General features: G+C 38.5%; 1 protein-coding gene and 1 pseudogene across 4 annotated transcripts in view; one reads left to right on the top strand and one right to left on the bottom strand.

The window, feature by feature from the left end:
• LOC105465313 (SS18 subunit of BAF chromatin remodeling complex) overlaps window positions 1-10,620 on the bottom strand; it is a 72,822-nt gene extending 62,202 nt beyond the window's left edge. Inside the window, exons 1-2 of one of the 4 annotated variants that reach the window (XM_071085517.1) lie at window positions 10,530-10,620; window positions 6,922-6,998 (exon numbers count right to left, since the gene is read on the bottom strand). In XM_071085517.1, coding sequence (XP_070941618.1) covers window positions 6,922-6,998 — 77 coding nt within the window. In that variant the 5' untranslated portion in view covers window positions 10,530-10,620. Of the gene's footprint in view, window positions 1-6,921; window positions 6,999-9,250; window positions 9,429-9,934; window positions 10,118-10,529 lie in introns of those variants that run through there. The other 3 variants (XM_071085519.1, XM_071085520.1, XM_071085518.1) reach the window with 3 other exon arrangements.
• Window positions 10,621-14,950: 4,330 nt separating this feature from the next.
• On the top strand, window positions 14,951-18,980 carry LOC139360018 (small ribosomal subunit protein eS24-like; annotated as a pseudogene).
• Window positions 18,981-20,907: the final 1,927 nt, after the last annotated feature.

Raw genomic sequence — 20,907 nt, 5'->3', positions numbered from 1 at the left:
AAGTTGCCTGCAGTTTTAAAATCTATAAACCCAGCATCTTTTATGAAGTAGTTTCATTTTAAGACATTTGCCCAACCTTCTCTCAACCATCAAATCTTTTCAATTTTTAATTGTGAAATAATTTTAAACTTACAGAAAAGTTTCAATAGTAAAACGTCTCGTATATTTTTTCTTCCAGATTCTCTAATTGTTAGCATTTTACCACATTTTTCCTATCATCTCTAAATACACACAGCAATACACACACACATACACATGCACTCACTTTTTTCCAAAACCATTTGTGAGTCAGTGATACCCCATTACTCCTAATACTTCAGTACTGGCTTCCTCAAAACAAGGCTATTCCCTTATATAACAGGACAACCATCATGCTGAAATTAACATTGATATATTATCACTATTTAATCCACAGAATTCATTCAAATTTCTCCAATTGTCCTAACATCTCCAAATCATTTTCCCTCATATATGGAGGTAGATAAAAATGAAAAATTGTAATTGGCCTTTTCTAACTTCAATATGTTTATTTTCTGTAAAATTGCATTATTTTATAGCATTCATCAAATAAGCATATTCTTTTTTCTTCTTTTGAGACAGAATCTCACTGTCAGCTAGGCTGGAGTGCAGTGGCGCGATCTCGGCTCACTGTAATCTCTGCCTCCCGGGTTCAAGTGACTCTCCTGCCTCAGCCTTCCCAAGTAGTTGGGATTACAGGTATCCACCACCACGCCCAGCCAATTTTTGTACTTTTAGTAGAGACGGGGTTTCACCATATTGGCCAGGCTGGTCTTGAACTCCCGACCTCAGGTGATCTGCCCGCCTCGGCCTCTCAAAGTGCTGGGATTACAGGCTGAGTCACCACACTCAGCCCAATTAAGCATATTCTAAGATGACTGAAGTTTCAAAGACAAACATTAACAAAAAAGTAGTAAATACTCGTATTATTTTATAAGTTTGTATACAGGTCACCTAAAAAGCAATCAGCAAATACTCCAGGAGAATCTGGACTCAGCTAACAATAGTGAAATACTAAAAATGATATTAAATATATTTTCCTCAAAAACTTTGGATATTTTTATTCTATATATAGTTACGTTTCTCACTGAAACAGTTTACTTTCTTAATGTTTTATTCCTAAAACAGTATATGTTGTGCCGGGCACAGTGGCTTATACCTGTAATCTCAGCACTTTGGGAGGCTGAGGCAGGAGGATCACTTAAGCCCAGGAATTCAAGACAAGCTTGGGCAACAAAGTGAGACCCTACCTCTACAAAGAAGTGAAAAATTAGCTGGGCATGGTGGCATGCACCTGTAGTCCCAGCTACTTAGGAGGCTAAGGTGGGAGGGTCACTTGAGAACAGGAGGTTGAGGCTGCAGTGAGCCATTATCATACCACTTGCACTCCAGCTTGGGCAAAAGTGAGACCATGTCACGAAAAACAACAAAAAAATAAAATAAAATATTGTACGTTGATAGGAGGGAAAAAAGGAGTATATAAGCTAAGGGCTGTTATAAAACATATTCAGCATTTTATTTTTGATAACGGTACTGTCCTAGTAAATAATGACAAATATTCTCAAATACCCATGATTATTAACCTATTAAAAGAGACAGTTCACCTCCCAAAGAGGCCACTAAGAGTAACTCATCAATTACTTTGAATAAAGTAAAATGGACACTATATTTGTTGACGTAATTACAAAATTAAGCTGAAAGTAATTTCATTTTATAAAATAAACCTTACCTAGAAGCTACGAATATTTATTAGACAACGGGAATATACTGTATAGAATAAAAGTTATCTTCCAAACTAGATTTAAACCTTAACTCTTTTAAATTACGATGAATGATGAACACTAATTTTTTTTGTTGTTTGAGATTTATGCAACTCCAGAATAGTTTGGACTCACCCTAAAATGCAAAAAATAAGAGCTGATTTAAGCAAACATAGGCTGATTTACAAAATGCTCAAATCAAATACCACAGTGAATCAGCAACACATTCTCACATGCATTACCAGAATTTAAAGGAAGAGGGTTCACAAGCGATTCAGACCACTGACTCAAGAGTGTAATATTTGAATTTGTGTGTGTGTGCAGATAGCAGTGATAAAGCAACATACACAAAGGTACTACCAGTGAAAAGTCTTTGGGTAGTAAGAATATGGTATTCATTCTCTTATTTTTACATATTTTTGTTTTCTAATTTGCACATACTGCTTTCATAGTTATTTTTAATTAAAAAAAAACACACAAAACACTGTTTCAGGCAAAGTTATCACATCTTAAAGAGTTGCTAAATTAAAACTGGAGTATCAATTCCCAGATGGCTGTCATGTAATGTTTCTCTTTATTTTCCTTTTGCTTCTCCCACAATGAGAAACAAGAACACCTGTTAAGGTCAAGAGGAGTTGTTTTTCTCGTTACTCACAAACCAATACTGACAACTTGAGAAAGAAAGAATATCTGAAGAACAAAAGAATGAAATTAAATCCACCAAAAAGGGCAGAATTTAAGATTCTCCCTAAGTAAATTTAAGCCCCATATGCTTAAATTGTTCACCAAGTATATGTAAGAAAAAGGTCTAATCCAATACGTAGAGAATGAGGGAAATGATCATATATACACTTGAAAAAGTTGAAAATATAAAGAAAACAGTGTAAACTTTTGCTGACTCAGTTGGTTCTAGACCTAAACATACACTATCCATGACATATACTACCCTTGGTTCTATGTGGAGTTCTTAAAAGCCAAAGGTAAAAATAATTTCAGTTATTCATCACTTAACAATGGGGACACATTCTGAGAAATGTGTTGTTAGGTGATTTCATATTGTTGTGCAAACATCATCAAGAGTACTTACACAAACCCAGATGGTATAGCTTACTACACACTGAGGCTATATAGTATAGCTTATTGCTCCTAGGCTACAAACCTGCAAAGCCTTTTACTGTACTGAATACTGTGGGCTGTACTGTAGTGAATGGTAAGTATTTGTATATCTACAATTATCTAAATAGAAAAGGTGCAGTAGAAATATGGTATTATAATCTTAGGGGTATTATAGTAGAAATATGGTATTTTAATCTTTCGGTCTGCTGTTGACCAAAATAGCATTAGGTCGTGAATGACTGTATTCTAATCAATGCCTCTAAGCTTTATCATTCCATGGCTGACTTGAGGAAGTGATCTCCTTATTACTGATGATTATCCACAGTTAAACCAAAGAAGTAGATTAAGTTAATTTTTTAAAGAACATTCTCAAATATATGGACAAGATTCATCTAAGTAATAATATATGTAACGGAAACAATCACATAAAATGCAAAACACACAAGAGATTAAACAGTAAGATAACCTAGCACTCAGATCTTAGTTTGTAAACATCATTCTCCAAAAACAGAATCAGGGCTTGGAGAAACGGGTGACTACCAACCTGCACAGGAAAAAAATCAGGAAGAACCTAGAACATTTTGTGGTATCAGAAAATAAGAAAATGCTCAAAAAATAATGAAGACATATCAAGAAGCCAGCCTGAGGGGCTCCCATTGGCCAAATCTGGAAGAATTAAAGAAAATAAATAATAAAGTAAGAGATTATAACCTACAAAATGCAGTAATAATGTTTAAGTCTATTTAGAGATAAATAAGTGAATGAAAGAATGAAGGAATAAAGGAATAGGAGAAGGACAAATTTCTTCCTCACAGTAGGACTTAAGTAAAACTAGAAGGAATGATACATTTAGTTATCATGGGTAACCACCTAAAGTGATAACTATTATAGGCAAAAATCATTGGATTTTTAGTGGATGCTAAAACTAGTGTGTTGAAGTATGATGAGAAACAATGTAAGTATGCCTCAAGGTATTAGATATGTATGAATTACAAGAAATAGCAACTTCATAGTGAACGAACTACAAAGTTATGATACCACCTTAGTTAAGATACCACCTTAACTAAGTCATCAAAGTTATCACCAATATTGGGACAAGCTACTAACATATGGCTACTGAGGATGCACTGTGAAGGACACAATATCACGTCAGTGGTACTCCTGCTAAAAGTGTATAGCGTGAATTTCATCATAGGAAACACCAGTCAAATCCTAAATGAGGGACATTCCACAAAACTACTGGTCTATACTATTCAATAATGTCAAAATCATGGAATATTTTTAAAAGACCCCCAGATTAAAGTATACTTAAGACACAAGACAACTAAACACAACACCAGATCCTGCACTGGACCCTGGACCAGAAAATATGCACTAACGGGACAACTGGCAAAATTCAAAAAAACCCTAAATATTAGATAATAGTATTGCACTCTTGATTTTAACAATCATATTCTGGTAATTTAAGAATATGTGCTTGTTTTTAGGAAATACACACTGAGATTATTAAAAGTAAGAGGGATTCATATCTGCAATTACTCTCAAATGTTTCTGAAAAACATTATGGGGGAGAAATGAATAAAAAAGCAAGTGGGCTATGTTATCGTACAAAAACTTCAGTACAGCGCATACAGGAATTCTTTGTACTATCTTTGAAATATTTTTGTAAGTCTGAAATTATTTCAAAACAAAAAGGCTTTTTGTTTTTTCTTGTAGTCGGTGTTAAGTAGAAACAGATCTCACTGTTGCCCAAGCTGTTCTCAAACTCATGTCGTCAAAGCAATCCTCCCACCTCAGCCTCCCAAAGTGCTGGGATTTCAGGCAAGAACCATCGTGCCTGGCCAAAACAAAAAGTTCTTTAAGACACCACTTTTCAGCAACTGGATGTGCAAAAATATTTTAAAGATGTCTAATATTCACTGCTCACAGGGATAGCTGAAAGCTAGGACTCTAAAAACCTGGCTGGGAGAAAGCAAACCAATACAATCTTTTTGCTGGCTAATTTGGCAACTTAGTATGGTCTTTAACCCAGTAATTCCATTTCTAAAACTGTAACCTACGTAAATATTAAAAACAGTATCTATCAACGTGTACGCATAAATAGGAACGCATATATGTAAATGCACAGAAAAATGTTTGGAAGGATACATACTAAAGCAACAGAAGCAGTTACCCTATGGAGGGGAAGGAGATAAGATAGTGAGTGGCATGTAAAAGGTGACTTATCTCCACAAACTCACACTTTATAACTTTTTTTTTACAATGACCATATATGACTTTTTAAATTTAAAAATATTTTTAAACAAAGGGGAAAAAGTAATGGCAACCTGGAATTAAACAGCGGTTAAATCAAATGACAGCAAGAGACCAATACAATGTGAAAACCAAACAAAGCAAGGGCCAAGGTTGGTGGGAATTATCTGCCTGAGGATACACCAATGAGGTCTCTAGGAAAGACAGATGCATCCCCAAACCAGGGTGAGAATAGTCAGCCCTCAGTATCCACAGATTCCACATCCATAGTTTAACCAACCATGCATTGAAAATATTCTGGAAAAAAAAAAATGGATGGTTGTGTCTGTACTGAACATGCAGACTTTTCTCTTATTATTCCCTAAACGATACAGTATAACAACTAGTTACGGAGTATTTACATTGTATTAGGTATAATGAGCAATCTAGAGATTATTTAAAGTTTACAGGAGGACGTGAGTAGGTTATATGCAAATCCTACACCATTTTATACCAGGGACACGGGCATCTTGGACTTTGGTATCCATGGGGAGTCCTGGAATCAATTCACCATGGATACCAAGGGTCAACTATATTCTACAGCTGTGTTGACCAATATAGCACCCACTAGACACAGTAAAATATGGCTAATCCAAAATGAGATGTGTTATTAAAGCAAGATGCACAATAGGTTTCCAAGACTTAGAACAACAACAAAAAAAATGTAAAATATCTCAATATTTTTATGCTAATTGGATATTGAAATGATACTATTTTGGAACTAATGGGTTAAATGAAATGCATTAGTAATATTAATTTCACCTGCTTTTTACTTGTTTACTGTGTCTACTAGAAAATTTAAAATCACACATGTGGCTCGCATTTGTATTTCTAATGGACAGTGCTGTTCTAAATACTTTTGATAATATATTCAACTCATTCTACCACATCAGATTCTATTAGGGCATATTATTTACTTCAGATACATAGCTTTAAGGTAGAAAGTTTGGTCCTTATGAATGACAATCAATTCTCTATTTATTAGATATAAGCTTTGTTTTCTCCACCACATACATGGATGCAACTCAATATCCTACATAAATGAAGATCTAACTTTTCCACAGATCAGACTACACATATATTTGAAGTCATTATTGTATCATGCAGGGTAAGAAGTATAAGAAACGAAGTGATACCCAATCTCCTCCCAAAGAAAGATTTCTTTTATAAATTAACAAGTCACACAAAAGCTTGTACACAAACGTTCATAGCAATATTATTCATAATTAGTCAAAAGTACAAACAACACAAAAGGCTATCACCGATGGATAAATAAAATGTGGTACAGCTGCATAATGGAAAAAAATACTTGCCAATAAAAAGGAATGAGGTACTGAAACATGGTTCAACATGAATGAACCTCAGAAGTACTACGCAGAGTGAAAAATGTCAGTCAAAACTGACCACATAGTATATCAATCCATTTATATGAAATGTCACAACGGGCAAATTCACACAGAGAGTAGATTAGTGGTTGTCAGGGGGTGAGGGGCGGGGGGGTAGTGACTGCCAAAGGATACTCAGTTTCTTTTGGGGATGTTAAAAATGTTGTAAAACCGACTGACCTAATACCAGCACAACTCTATGAATATACTAGAAAACACTGAATTGTACACTTTAAAATAAGTGAATTGTATGGTATGTGAATTATTTCTCAATAAAGCTGTTAGTAAAAAGTAAAAAATTAACCAATACAAAAAATGAATTTAAAAAAAAAGTTTTTTATCAATCTTACTGAGAACACTCTGAGGTCTTTCCTTTATTCTGAGAGTCCATTATACACTGAATAAGATGGTTATTGTCATCCAACATCTGAAACAGAATTAGAAAAGGTTTAGCATAAAACTAGTGCATCAAGTAAAATAAAAAACTAGAAAATTCAGAGAGGGAGGGCATTAGTAAATACCGCTTGTACAAGAACTCTAAAGTGTATCCCTTAACAAAATACTGTCCCCCCCGCCAAACAATCATTACATATCATAAATCATTAAGCAAACACGGAAACATAAAAAAACAAAATTTCCTTAAAATGACTTTCTGTTAACGTTGCTACCCGCTGTTACAAAGTATTTTAAAATTCATTTTAATAATAAATATGATTTAAAGCAAGATTAGTGAATCAGCAGCTCTCTTGCATAAAATTTCATTACGTACTGTTTAAATCTCTTGTAAAATTATGCCATGCACAGTTCATATGGACAATGTTTTCAGTAACTGAGTTTTTTTCCCTTCAGATTTCTAGAAATATTGCATCTATACAGAAATTGAATCCTCTTGGGTCTTTTTAATATATACGATAGCTCACCACAAAAAAATCCTAATTTTACACCTTTGGAATGATACCATGTTTAATCAATAACGTTTTAATATTCCAATTATTCTCCCTCTGAATAAACAAGCCCAGAAATGAAAATCTGAATTCTTTTATATCAAACATTTAATTACCTCTGCTATCTGTAATAGAAGCTTTAGCCAATTAAGACTAAAGTTAAGAGTCCGAGTTGGCTTTTCATCATTCTAATGGTTTGGATTAGTAAAGAAAAATTCTGTACTTCTCCAGAACGAAATGAATACATGAAAACTTCAGCCCAGGAGTTTTGATGAAGTAGCTGGCCAGTTTCCAAGTTTTATAACAGCATGGTTTTGTGATTCTCCAATTATGAGATAATAATTAAACACAGTAATTTATATGCATGTATAATATTTGTTACAGACTTTATGAGTTTACTTCATAATTACGCTGTCTCAAAAGTTTAAGAGGAAAAAGATACCGATTTATCATTCCATCATCTTTTAACAATTCAAAGTAATCTTGGCTTTGAGGGTTAAATAATTCATCTAAGTAAAGTGGAGCTGAAGAAAGAGTACTGATTGTAGCAATTAAAAGGCCAGTTAGTTTCAGTGCCAGTTTTGCCATTTTGAGCAAGTCACTTAAGTTTTCAGAGGCTGATTCAGCTCCAAGATCAAGGGACTCAGGAGATGCTCCTCCAGAACCTGCCCCACCCTACCAGGATTCAAAAATATTAGTACAATACCATAATCACTCTATCTCAATAAAAGGAACATCCATTTAACATTAACTGTCACTTTTTTTCTGCACGTGAATCACAATCTTCACTTACTGGGGGAAAAAAACCACTAACATGATCTGCTAATAAATGCAGTTATTTCTTAGATAGAATCATTGTATGACCAAAAAAAGTCTTTAAAATGCACGAATCAAATCCTCAACCTAATGATTTCACAACTTATCTCCAGTATATTCCTCAAACTACTGAACGTCACCATTAAAATATGTGTCTCACATCTAATATCAATCTCTCCCATTGCAGAATAAGGAACTTAATTTGGAGCCCATGTTTCTGTTCAGCTGAGAATGGAAAAAAATTGATCACCATACTCGGAATTAATCATTATCCATGATAAATATCTTAAGACGTATGTAAGAGAAACTATAGAAAAAAGAAAAACTCTGGACTTTTCCTGTGTACAAAAATAAAAAAGGTGAACCCCCCAGAAACGCAGTTTTGCGTAAGTGTGTACTTGGAGCTGTTTGCCAGGCTGTAGACTTAACTCAGAGTACTATATGAAAGCACTGCATTTCCAGGCACTGCCAAGCCCGTTTGTTCATAAAATAAAGCAACAGTTGGGCAAATGTCAAAAGCCACACTACGAAGAACCTGACAGTAAACAGAAACCGATTAGCATAATCTCTGTGGTCTGAGTGGTACTAAAACTTGACCTTTTTTTCTATTTTGATCTTTGCTACACGGCATAAAACAAAACAAAAATATTTAAGGTAAACTGCTAAATATAGCAGCAACTTTTGAAAGCCCAGGTCAGTAAAATTTAGAATGCTGCCTTGCTAGTAGGCAACAAGGGGTAGAGGACAATAAAGAACCTTTGTGTTCCGACAGGCAGTAACACAGCAGCGACTGTAGCAGCACTATCCTTTAAAAAGGAGGCAGCTCCCTCTGTATTTATCACGACTTATATTAACTGGTTACGACAGAAGTCTCCACCACTAGACTGTAAGCTCCAGGAAGGCAGGGACCATGACTCACCACAGTCGCCTCAGCGCCTAAAATAGGCGCTCAATAAATACTTGCTGCAGAAGTAAATGAATAGGCGGCGATGTAGAAGGGAAGAAGAGGCTCTGGGGATAACCTCAGAGTCCATGGGGACCTTCCTTGCCCGCTCCTCAGACTCTACTAAGGTTCCCTCCAGCGTTCCCCAAGTTCTCCTGAGAGCTCCCAAACTCGGCTGAGTTTGCAGGGCAGCGACCTGCGCTCCGACTTCCCTCCGCCAGCAGCGGCCCGCGGTGGGGTCCGCACGAAGCAGCCGCGGCGCGCGGGGCGGGGCGACGCCAAAGTAACTCCGGAGCAACGCGCGGGGCCCGGCCCGACACACGCCCTTCCCAGCGCGGCGGCCGCCGGGCGCACGCGCCCCGCCGCCCGAACGCCGCCCCATCCCTAGAGAAATCAGGCGGCGGCTGTTTGGGCTTTTGTGTCTGTAGAAAAGCGCGTAAACGCGCGAAAGTCTCCGAGAAAAACCGATTCACCCTCTTCCGCCACCAACTCAGGCACAGCCCGCAGCCCCGGTTCCCACACACGGCTGCTTCCCAGCAGGCCCGCCTCCGCCTCCGCCCCTGGCCCGGCCCGGTCGACTCCGGGCCCGGCCCTTCCCCCCGTGTCCGTCTCTCCCAGAGGCGGGAAGGGCCTGGCATCCCCAACCCCGCGCGGTTTCACCTTCTGAATCGCAGCGGGAGTGATCTCCCCCTTGCCTCGCTGCCTAGGGGCTGCGAAAGCCACAGACATGTTGCCGCCGTCACCACTATCGGCAAGTCCGGAGCGCTCCGGGTGAACGGCAAACTGGGGGAGAGACGCCGGCCTCTCGGGCTGAACCACCTCGGGAATGCGGGGAGGGGGGATGCTCCAGGGCCAAGCAGACGGCCGGCGGGGCAGGCCTGAAGGAGGCACTCTGGCCCAGGGACGTCTCGTTTCTGCGCACTCTGGGGGACCCGCAGCCCCGGCCGAACTTTCTTGACCGTCCTCGCATCCCCCGACCTCTCCTTGTGGGCACCCCCTGGCCTTTCGCGCTAATGGTAGAGTCGCGCCCTAGTCCTCCCTCCGCTTCAGCGATTCAGGAAATGGTCCCGCCGCCGCGGGAGAGGGAGAGGCTGGGGCAGCCCCTGTCACAGGAAATGCGAGCGGCTCGAGCCGGCCCGCCCCCTTCGCGCGGTTGCAACTTGCCTCCCCCGCGGCGCTCTGAAGCGTCTCCCCGACTGCGTTGCGGAGCGTGCCCTAGACCTAGTTCAGTTGTTCCAACTTCATCCTTACTTACGCCTCCTGGCAAGACGTCGCTGCCCCGAGATGTCCGGGCAGCCCGGAGAGGGGAGGAAGGTCAGCACTCGGGAGTTCGTGCCAATCCGTGGAGCATCTGCCGAGATAGGACAGAGGTGGAAGGATAAGGTGAACGCGGATTCGCTGGTTTAAATGGCTCGGCTACGCCCCAAATGCGCACCTCCGAGTCCACAGTCTCGCACGCACGCACAGAGTCGTGCATAACAATTGGAAAGTAACCCTGACCCGAAACCGGGACACCAAGGTTGCGTCCAGTGCTCGGGGGCAATCGGCCAACTTGGCTGGAGCGGACAGAGAAGAGCTCGCCTCGTGGGACAAACCCTTAGCAGGAAAGTGGGTCGATTTCGTCTGACTTGGCTCTTTGGAATTAAGTTGTGAAACAGGGCATCCTCACTCTCTGTTTTTTAAGAGTGCTTAGTGCCTTGTAAATTAGGCCCAAGCTGCCAGGCTTCAAGTCAGTGTAAGGGAAAAAGGCAAAATTTTCAAATTACGGAAGGAACACGGACAAATGTGGGTTTTGTGTTGCCGTGGGGTTTTAAAGTATTCTGTAAATTTAGACTTCCATATAACACAAAGGGAAAGTTTATATAAAGTGTTACACAACGTTAATGAATAATAAAAAATAAATATTTCCATTTTTCATATAAATTGGAAAAATAAAGAAAAAATACATTGTTTTAAAAATGTAATCACTTGAGGCCAGGAGTTTGAGACCAGCCTGGGCAACAAAGTGAGACCCCTGGCTCTACGAAAATTTTAAAAATTGGCTGAGTGTGGTGGTGTGCACCTGTAGTTCCACCTACTCGGGAGGCTGAGGTGAGAGGATCACTTGAGCCCAGCGGGTGGAGACTGCAGTAAGCCATGACTGCCCCACCGTACTCCACCCTGGATGACACAGCAAGACCCTGTCTCAAAAAAAAAAAAAAAGTATCAAATAAATGCTTTTCACAAAAATGTCAAGAGTTTCATTGATTAAATCTGGATGCATTGTTTATTAGACTTTATACTGGAAACCTAGGGTACAATTGTGAAAAAGCTGGACATGGAAACTCTTCTCAAGGAGCTTATACACTAATGGGACTAACAGACCAGAAATAAATATGTATATATGTAAAGTCCCAAGAAAAAATAGCCAAAAAAAAGGGGGGGGACTAACAGAATGACAGGGACACCTACATGAGTTAGTGTGAAAAGTATTCCCCTTTATATTTAAACTGAGACCTAAAGGATGAAGACTCAAGCTGTTCTAAGGATAAAGGGAAGAAAGTTTATACTCCTACTGATAGCAATTATTCTTAAAATTTTAACTGTTGTCTTTCACTATTCTAAGCCTTGAAGAAAACACTCTGGTATAGCTGGACTTAAGGTAACCACACCAAATTGGAAAACTTCTGTCGAATTTGGAAACCAACACTTGTCTACCACTATCACTGTGCACTCAACACCTGGCATGCAGAGTCATGTCTCATGCTTTACACAAAAGTACCTTAGTACTTAGTAGCTAAGAACAATATCTCAATAGGAAACATGAATCGTAAATAGTCCTACTGCTCCAGTTCTGTGCATTTGGCAGATAGCACTGAAACTTCAAAGGGCAACAAGAACCAATAGGAACACTTGTCTAATTTCCATATCCCAGCAAAAAATAAATAGTCCAAGGGGGCTTCTATTCCAGGGAGGCACCCGGAGATAGGTACCTTCTTTGTTTAAATTACAGCTTCCCCAAGGTGAGAAAGGGAAATCCACTGAAAACAGGTTACAGGTTGCCCTGAGGTGTTTATTTCTTCAGAGTAGCAGGGTAGGGCCTAGAGCACCCATAGCCTCCAGGTATGGATAACCACAGTCTTTTCTGTGACACCATGTATGCTGTAAAAATACCATTATTTTCTGTGTCTGATCACATGAAATCGGTTGAAAAGCATTGTTCTATAAGTCCAGCCAGAAAAGAGAACTACTTCACCCTCAAGCTTCCTTGCTAAAACCCAATCAGTCCAATCAGCCTGACCTGGAAAAACAGAAAATTCGGAAAGAGGAAAGATTGAGACTGAAGCCTGAAAGATCTTTCTTAAAATTTGGGGGCCTTTGTTGTTTAAGAGTCCTGAGTTAGGGAATACTTAGGGGAACATAATAAGTCCCATCTCACCTGACCATTAGTTTTGAGAGGAATCCCAAGGTAGACTGAGTGGCAGCAGAGTTGGTAGAAGGAGGAGAATAAACAGTCCCTAGCATTTAGTTAAGGAAGTAAAGGAGAATAAATAAGGGAAGTTGGCCTAAAACTGGGAAAGTCCTCTAAGGACTTAAAGGTAAGCTACTCAGGCAACCATCTCCCCAACCAAAAAAATCAGTCCCACTATTTAAACTGCTCTTGAATGAGAGACATCCAAAGAAGGAATTCAAGTCACATAACCAAGAGGTAGAAGGAGTTTGGAATAATCCTAAATTGAAGAACATATACAGTGGATCACAATAAGAAAAATAATCTGCGTGAACAGTTAATTCTTGATTACTCACACTAATGAATATGAAGTAGGCAGATTTAACCAAAAACAAGATTAAAAAAAATTGTCCATGTTTGATTTTTATGTTTCAATTTTTAAACTGTTTTATGTAAATCTGTACTCACACACACACACACACACACACACACACACACACACACACACATCTGAAGCAGGGTCTCACTCTGTCACCCAGGCTACAGTGTAGCACAATTTCAGTTCATTGCAGCCTCGACTTCCCAGGCTGAAACGATCCTCTCACCTCAGCCTCCCAAGTAGCTGGGACTACAGGCACGCACCACCATGCCTGGGTAATTTTTGTATTTTTTGATAGAGACAGGGTTTCACCATTTTTCTCAGGCTGTTATCAAACTCCTTTACTCCTGGTCTCGATCCACCCTCCTCGGCCTCCCAAAGTGCTAGGAGAACAGACGTGAGCTACCACACCTGACCGTGTATTCCTTAAATATATTTTTATGAACTGACAAAGTAAAGTGCTCCTGTAATATGTTCAATATTTAGTGAAACTATATAACCATGGCATTAAAAATTATCTTAATCCACAAAAAATATGTACGAATAGATAACTAAAATAATTTTGCTTTCATACAAGCATTTCTTTAATATGTATGTTTTAGAATTAGTAGAGTATCTGTACTACCAAATGTGCTGGTATTTTAAGCCCCTGAGCTGTCATAAATTTTTAGAATACATTGGGAAGGCATAGACCAAGCCTGTCTGCTCATAATTGGGCTCAGAGCAAAACCCCTCAGGTAGTATCTTTCAAAATATTTCTGTTCACAGTCCCTGTGGCATTTGATGAGTCAATTTGAGTTGTGGCTCCCACAGATTTCAAGACCGTAAAGAAAGAAGCATACATCTATATATTTATTTAATCATTATTCAGGCAAGAACAAATCACCCTTCCCAATTCTCTGTAAAGGACTTTTATTTTTGATACTATGGAAGGTTTCATTCAAAGTAGACTATAACAAAGCCTATCAGAGGCATTTTCATCTCTTCTTATAGTATCAAATATAGAATGAATTAAGTATGAACTGAATCAATTATATTTTTTGGTTCAGTGATATAGAAAAGCATTGCTTTTTAAAAAAAAAAAAAAAAGTAATTCCTATGGAAAGCTTTCACTCTTTGTGAAAGATGCATAGGTTTGGAGTTCCCAATTATTCTACCCATGGCATAATACTGGACAGGTCACTTCTACATCTCACTGAACTTCCTGAAAAGTAGCTGCCATATCTAAAAAGCTATTACAAATAATGTGTATTTATTTAGCATTTATTATGCACTAGCCTCTGTGCCTTACATTAGATCCTTTAATTAAGCGATTACCTTCCATTAGATCCTTTAATTAAGTCTCAATTTTAACATATAAAATGTGTACAAATAAATGGGATATTGTAAATTACTAAACAAGGACAAGATTTGTAATGTAATAATATAATAAGGAAAAATGGACATTTTAGGACTATAATCCAAAGTGCTTGATAGGGCAGTCTACCCTTGGAAAATTTGCTGACCTTAAATATCAAATGTCCTTTTTTCACATTTAGCATGTTCTGTGCCCTTGTGCATGATATGCAGTTATTCTGCACTTAATAAAACAATGTTACTGTTCTTGAACTATTTCACAATTTATAGAGAGGATTATGATATATTATCTGTTAACTAATTTCGCTATGAATGGGTGTAGTAGGCAGAATAATTTCATCACCTTAAAAATGACGACCTCCAAATCCAGAACCTGTGATTATGTTAGGTTCCATGGCAAAGTGGAATTAAGGTTTTAGATAGAATTAAGGTGGTTAATCAACTGACTTTGAGATACTGTGATTAATGTGGATTATCCAGGTGAGCCCAATGAAATCATAAGTGTCCTTAAATGGGAATCTGTGAGGCTGAAGACTCAGAATTAGAGAGAGGGCATCTTGAGAGAGAGATTCGATCGGCCCTTCCTGGCTTTGCTGACATCGTGATTTTAGCCCAGTGAGGCCTATTTCAGACATGTGACTTCCAAAACTATGAGATTAATAATATGTGTTGTTTTAAACCACTGAATTTGTCATAATTTGTTAGATGAGCAATAGGAAGCCGATACAACGTTGTTCTCCAGTATATCATTTATGTTTGAATTAGACATTATGCAGTAAGAATAGATAAATTACTAAATATATTACAAAATACGATGTCTTAAACTAACCTAACAATTATATTTATTATATGTTTTCCTTAAAAGAAAAATAATATAATATTGTGGAGATTATAACCTATAGAGATAAAACCCATGCTAAAGCCAGTACAAAACATAGAGGAAAATAAAATTGCACTGTTGGGGACAATGTTATTTATAAGTACACTATAATACGTTCAATATGCACATCGCAAACCCAAGAACAGTGGTTCTCAAACTCAATGGTCTCAGAAATACTTTGCATCTTTAAAAATTAGCACGTGCCTGAAAGCCCTTTTGTTTAGCTGGGTAATATCTCTTAATATTTACCTAATTAAAAATTAAAACTTGGAAACTTTTAAACACAAGCAGAGACTCCATTAGCTGTCAGGGCAATGAGATCGTCGCACATCATGCAGACCCTGGAAAAACTACTGTACACTCATAAGAGAAAATGAATTTTAAAAGACAAAATACCTCTAGTGTCATTACAAAAATATTTTTAACTCCTTGAACCCATAAAAGGATACAAAGGACCTCCAGGGACCCCAACATGATACTTCCTAGCATCAATAAACTTTAAAATAATCATATTTACAAACAAAACTGGTATAACTATTAATAAGGAGGATAAAACAGAATACTAAGAAGTATTCAAATAACTCAAGAAAGGGCAGAAAAAAACTTTTATGAAACAAATACAAAAAAAGTAAGATAATAGATTTCAAGCCAAGCATATTGATATACTAAAAACAAAGAGTCAAAAGACTCCAGTTAAAAGGCAGACATGGTTGGGCGTGGTGGCCCATGCCTGTAATCCCAGCACTTTGGGAGGCTGAGGTGGGTGGATCACGAAGTCCGGGGATGAGACCATCCTGGCTAACACGGTGAAACCCCATCTCTACTAAAAATACAAAAAGTTAGCCAGGCATGGTGGCATGCGCCTACAGTCCCAGCAACTGGGGAGGCTGAGGCAGGAGAATTGCTTGAACCTGGGAGGCGGAGGTTGCAGTGAGCCGAGATCGCGCCACTGCACTCCAGTCTGGGTGACAGAGCGAGGCTCCATCTCAAAAAAAAAAAAAAAAAGGCAGACATTGGGAGAAGCACTTCTGATACTGGTGGAGGCTCTTGACTAGGAGTTGTCCAGGTTCTTGTCGTGTTGAAAAAAGAATTGAAGAAAATGCACAAACAAAGCAATGAAAGAATGAAACAACAAAAGCACAGATTTACTGAAGTGAAAGTACACTCTATTGCGTGGGGGCAGGCTTGAGCAAGCAGCTTAAGAGCCCTGGTTGCAAATCTTCTGGGGTTTAAATACCCTTTAGAGGTTTCCTGTAGGTTACCCCTATGTAAATGAAGAGTTGGCTCATGATCAATCAGAGGTTGAAGTGAAGGCTCAGCTTCTGACCAATCAGAGGCTGAAGTAAAGTTACACCCTATTGCAAATGAAGACTTGGCCCGGCCGGGTGCGGTGGCTCAAGCCTGTAATCCCAGCACTTTGGGAGGCCGAGACGGGCGAATCACGAGGTCAGGAGATCGAGACCATCCTGGTTAATACGGTGAAACCCCGTCTCTACTGAAAAGTACAAAAAACTAGCCGGGCGAGGTGGCGGGCGCCTGTAGTCCCAGCTACTTGGGAGGCTGAGGCAGGAGAATGGCGTGAACCCAGGAGGTGGAGCTTGCAGTGAGCTGAGATCTGGCCACTGCGCTCCGGCCTGGGCGACAGAGCGAGACTCCGTCTCAAAAAAAAAAATTAAAAAAAAAAAAAAAAAAAAGAAGACTTGGCCTGTGACCAATCAGAAGCTGAAGACTCCTTGTCTCCAAACCCTATTCTCCTGCCTCACTTCCTAAATGGTGAAGTTAGAACTTTGCCTCCGTAAATCCAATCCTCCATAAAACAACAGGAAAACGGGGGAAAAAAGGTCTTTGTAAACTTTTGCAGAAATCCTAAATTAACCAAAGTCTTGCAAAGGCTACTGTATATTTAAGAAAATGGCTGAATCTCAGTAAGAATAGTAAGCTTTGTAACTTTTTAACTTGCCCTATACTCCATCCACCTCTCCAAAGCTCCGTGGCATACTTGAAAACCAGCAGACTCACAACCATGGTACTTGTAAAAATCAGCAGTATGCCAGTCACTGGAGGGGACAGAACAGTTTTGGAATTAACAAAAATAAAGCTGCATCCCCAGAGATCTGTTACTAGTTGACCTGTCAGGCAGGTCTCTGACAAAACTAGATTCATAGGACATGTCTTTACTTGACCTCAGAATATACAGTGGCAATTGCTTAACATTGCAGCTGCCTGAGACAGAGATCCCATTTGGAGTAAACAAGAGACTGGTCCAAAAACTGAAAAAGAGGCCAGGTGCAGTGACTCAAACCTATAATCCCAGCACTTTGGAAGGACAAGGTGGGATGATTGCTTGAGCGCAGGAGTTCAAGACCAGCCTGGGCAACAGAGTGAGACTTTATCTCTATTAAAAATAAAAATAAAATTAGCTGGGCTTGGGGGCATGTGCCTGTAGTCCCAGCTACTCGGGAGCCTAAGGCTTCTTGAGCCCAAGTGATCAAAGCTGCAGTGAGCTAGGATTGCACCACTGCACTCCAGCCTGGGCAACAGAGCAAGACCCTGTCTCAAAAAAAAATAATAAGTTAAAAAAAAAAACTGAAAAGGAAAATTAGGGAAATGAGATATACACAGAAGACTTGCTTTGAAAAGCTCTGTCATATTCTTGGAGCTGTAAAAGGCCACATGCATATGCAGAATTGTGCACATGCCCAGGTACAATCTGCAGAGGCCCTAATCTCTCATTTTTGTTTGACCCTGAGGATCTGAGAAAGCAGGAAGTTAAAATGAAAGCAGAGTTTTTAACTGATGGAGAATTGAAATTATGCCCCAACATATACATAAAGCCCTGGCAAAGGGAGAGAGATATATTGGTTCAAGGCATTTAAAAAGAAGTCTTGACCCATATATCACCTGATAACTAGCTAATGAAGTAGAAATTTCATAAATATAGACTTTAGATAATTATCACAGCAAAGTCATAACCGAAGAGCAACAGTAAATGATGGAGAGGGAAGAATATGAGTTACCATATTAACGGTACCATGAAAATGTACACTTGTCAACAAAAAAATTGTCAGGTGAAGAAATCAGGAAAGTGTGGATTGTAAACAAGGGGAAAAAGCAATCAATAGAAACTGCCCCTGAGGAAGCCCAGATATTAGACTTGCTATACAAAGGCTTTAAATCACCCATTATAAATATATTCAAAGAACTAAAAAAAGTGATGTTTCAAGAATTAAAGAAACTTTCCCCCCACTTCCTGGCTGCCTAAGGATTGACTGCCATCACAAACAAAACAGTAACTATTTCCACGAGGAAGTTCATGACCTATCAACTACTTCAGAGGAAACAAATGGGCATCAATGTCCTTCACCCTGGGAAGGCAACAGTACCTAAGACAGAAATTTGGGGGAAGCGAGCCAAAATGTACAATACCACACTGGATGTCATCTTTGAATTTGGATTCATAACCTATTTTAGTGGTGGCAAGACAACTGGCTTTGGCATGATTTCTTGGATTATGCAAAGAAAAATGAACTCAAACATAGACTTGCAAGACATGGCCTGTATGAGAAGAAGACCTTAAGAAAAACAGCAAAAGAAATGCAAGAACAGAATGAAGAAAGTCAGGGGGACTGCAAAGGCCAATGTTGGTGCCAGCAAACAGTGAGCTAGAGCAGGAGTATAGATTCTGCAATGACTAATGACTTTATCTGTGCTGACTGCATAGAGTTTTCACAAAAGGATTAATAAACTGAAAAAAAATTAAGAATTAAAGAAAAATATGAAAACAATGTTTCTCACCCCCAAAAATATTAAGATATTATTTAAAAACACAAAAAACAAAAAAATTATTGAAATGTACAAAATCTGAAATAAAAAATTCATGAGAAAGGCTCAAAAACAGATTAGAACTAGAAGAAAAAAAATCAGTAAATTGCAGATATGTCAAATGAGATTGTATAGTATGAGAAACAGAAAAAATAATTAGGAAAAAGTTAACTTCATTTAGCCAGGGATACAAGTATGGTTCAACATACATGAGTCAATAAATGTGATATATAACATTAACAGAACCAAAGAAAAAAAACCATATTACATTTCAATAGATACTAAAAAAGCATGTGATAAAATTCAACATCCCTTCCTTCATGGAAAAAAAAAAAACCCCAACAAACTGGGTATAGAAAAAACATACCCCAAAACGATAAAGGCCATATATGACCAACCTGCAGCTAACATCATACTAAACGGGGAAAAATTGAAAGCTTTCATCTACAATCTGGAAAAAGACAAGGATGTCCACTTTCACTACTCCTATTCAACATAATACTGGAAACCTTAGCCACAGCAGTTATGCAAGAGAAAGAAAGACAGGGCATCCAAATTGGAAAGGAAAAACTCAAATTATACTTGTTTGCAGAACCATGATCTTATATTTAGGAACATAGAAGATCGAATACAGTAAAGTTGCAGGATTCAAAATCAACATACAAAAAATCAGTAGCATTTATATATGCAGTGAACAATCTGAAAAAGAAATCAAGAAAACAATCGCATTCACAATAGTTACCAAACAAAAAAACAAAGAATAAATTTAAGCAAAGTAAAAAAGTCTACAAAGAAAACTGTAAAACACTGGTGAAAGAAATTCAAGAGCACACCAAAAAATGAAAAGATATTCCATGCTAATGAATTAGAAGAATATTGTCAAAATGTCCATACTACCCAAAGTGATCTATAGATTCAATGCAATCCCCGTTAAAATACCAGTGACATTTTTTACAGAAATAGAAAAAAATTGTATGAAACCACAAAAAGATCCTTAATACTCAAAGCAATCTTGAACTTTCAAAGAAAAGAAAGAAAACCAAAGAAAGAAACCAAAGAAAGAAAACCAAAGCTGGAGGCATCCCACTGTCTGACTTCAAAATATACTATTAATACAAAATATAATATTAACACAAAGCTATAGTAGCAAAAACAGCATGGTACTAAAATAAAAACAGATACTAACATAAAAACAAATAGACTGATGGAACAGAATAGAGAAGCCAGAAATAATCCACATATCTACAGTGAACTCATTTTCAACAAAGGTGCCAAAAACATACATTGGGAAAAGGACATTATCTTCAATAAAAGGTGCTAGGAAGACTGGATAACCACATGCAAAATGAAACCAGATTCCAATCTCTCACCATATACAAAGTCAAATCAAAATAGATTAAAGAATTAAATGTAAGACATGAAACTACTAGAAGAAAACATTGGGGAACGCTTCAGAACACTGATCTGGACACAAGATTTTTTTTTAATTTTTTTTTTTTTTTTTCGAGACAGAGTCTTGCTCTGTTGCCCAGGCTGCAGTGCAGTGGCATGATCTCAGCTCACTGCAACCTCTGCCTCCCAGGTTCAAGCAATTCTCCTGCCTCAGCCTCCTAAGTACTTGGGATTACAGGCATGCACCACCACGCCCAGGTAATTTTTGTATTTTTTGGTAGAGACAGGGTTTCACCATGTTGGCCAGGCTGGTGTCAAACTCCTGACCTCATGATCCACCCACCTCAGCCTTCCAAAGTGCTGGAATTACAGGC

Source organism: Macaca nemestrina, chromosome 19 (assembly GCF_043159975.1).
Source record: "Macaca nemestrina isolate mMacNem1 chromosome 19, mMacNem.hap1, whole genome shotgun sequence".
Taxonomy (NCBI): Eukaryota; Metazoa; Chordata; class Mammalia; order Primates; family Cercopithecidae; genus Macaca; species Macaca nemestrina.
The sequence above is the reverse complement of the archived record's forward strand: the minus strand, read 5'-3'. Positions and strand labels throughout refer to the sequence as shown.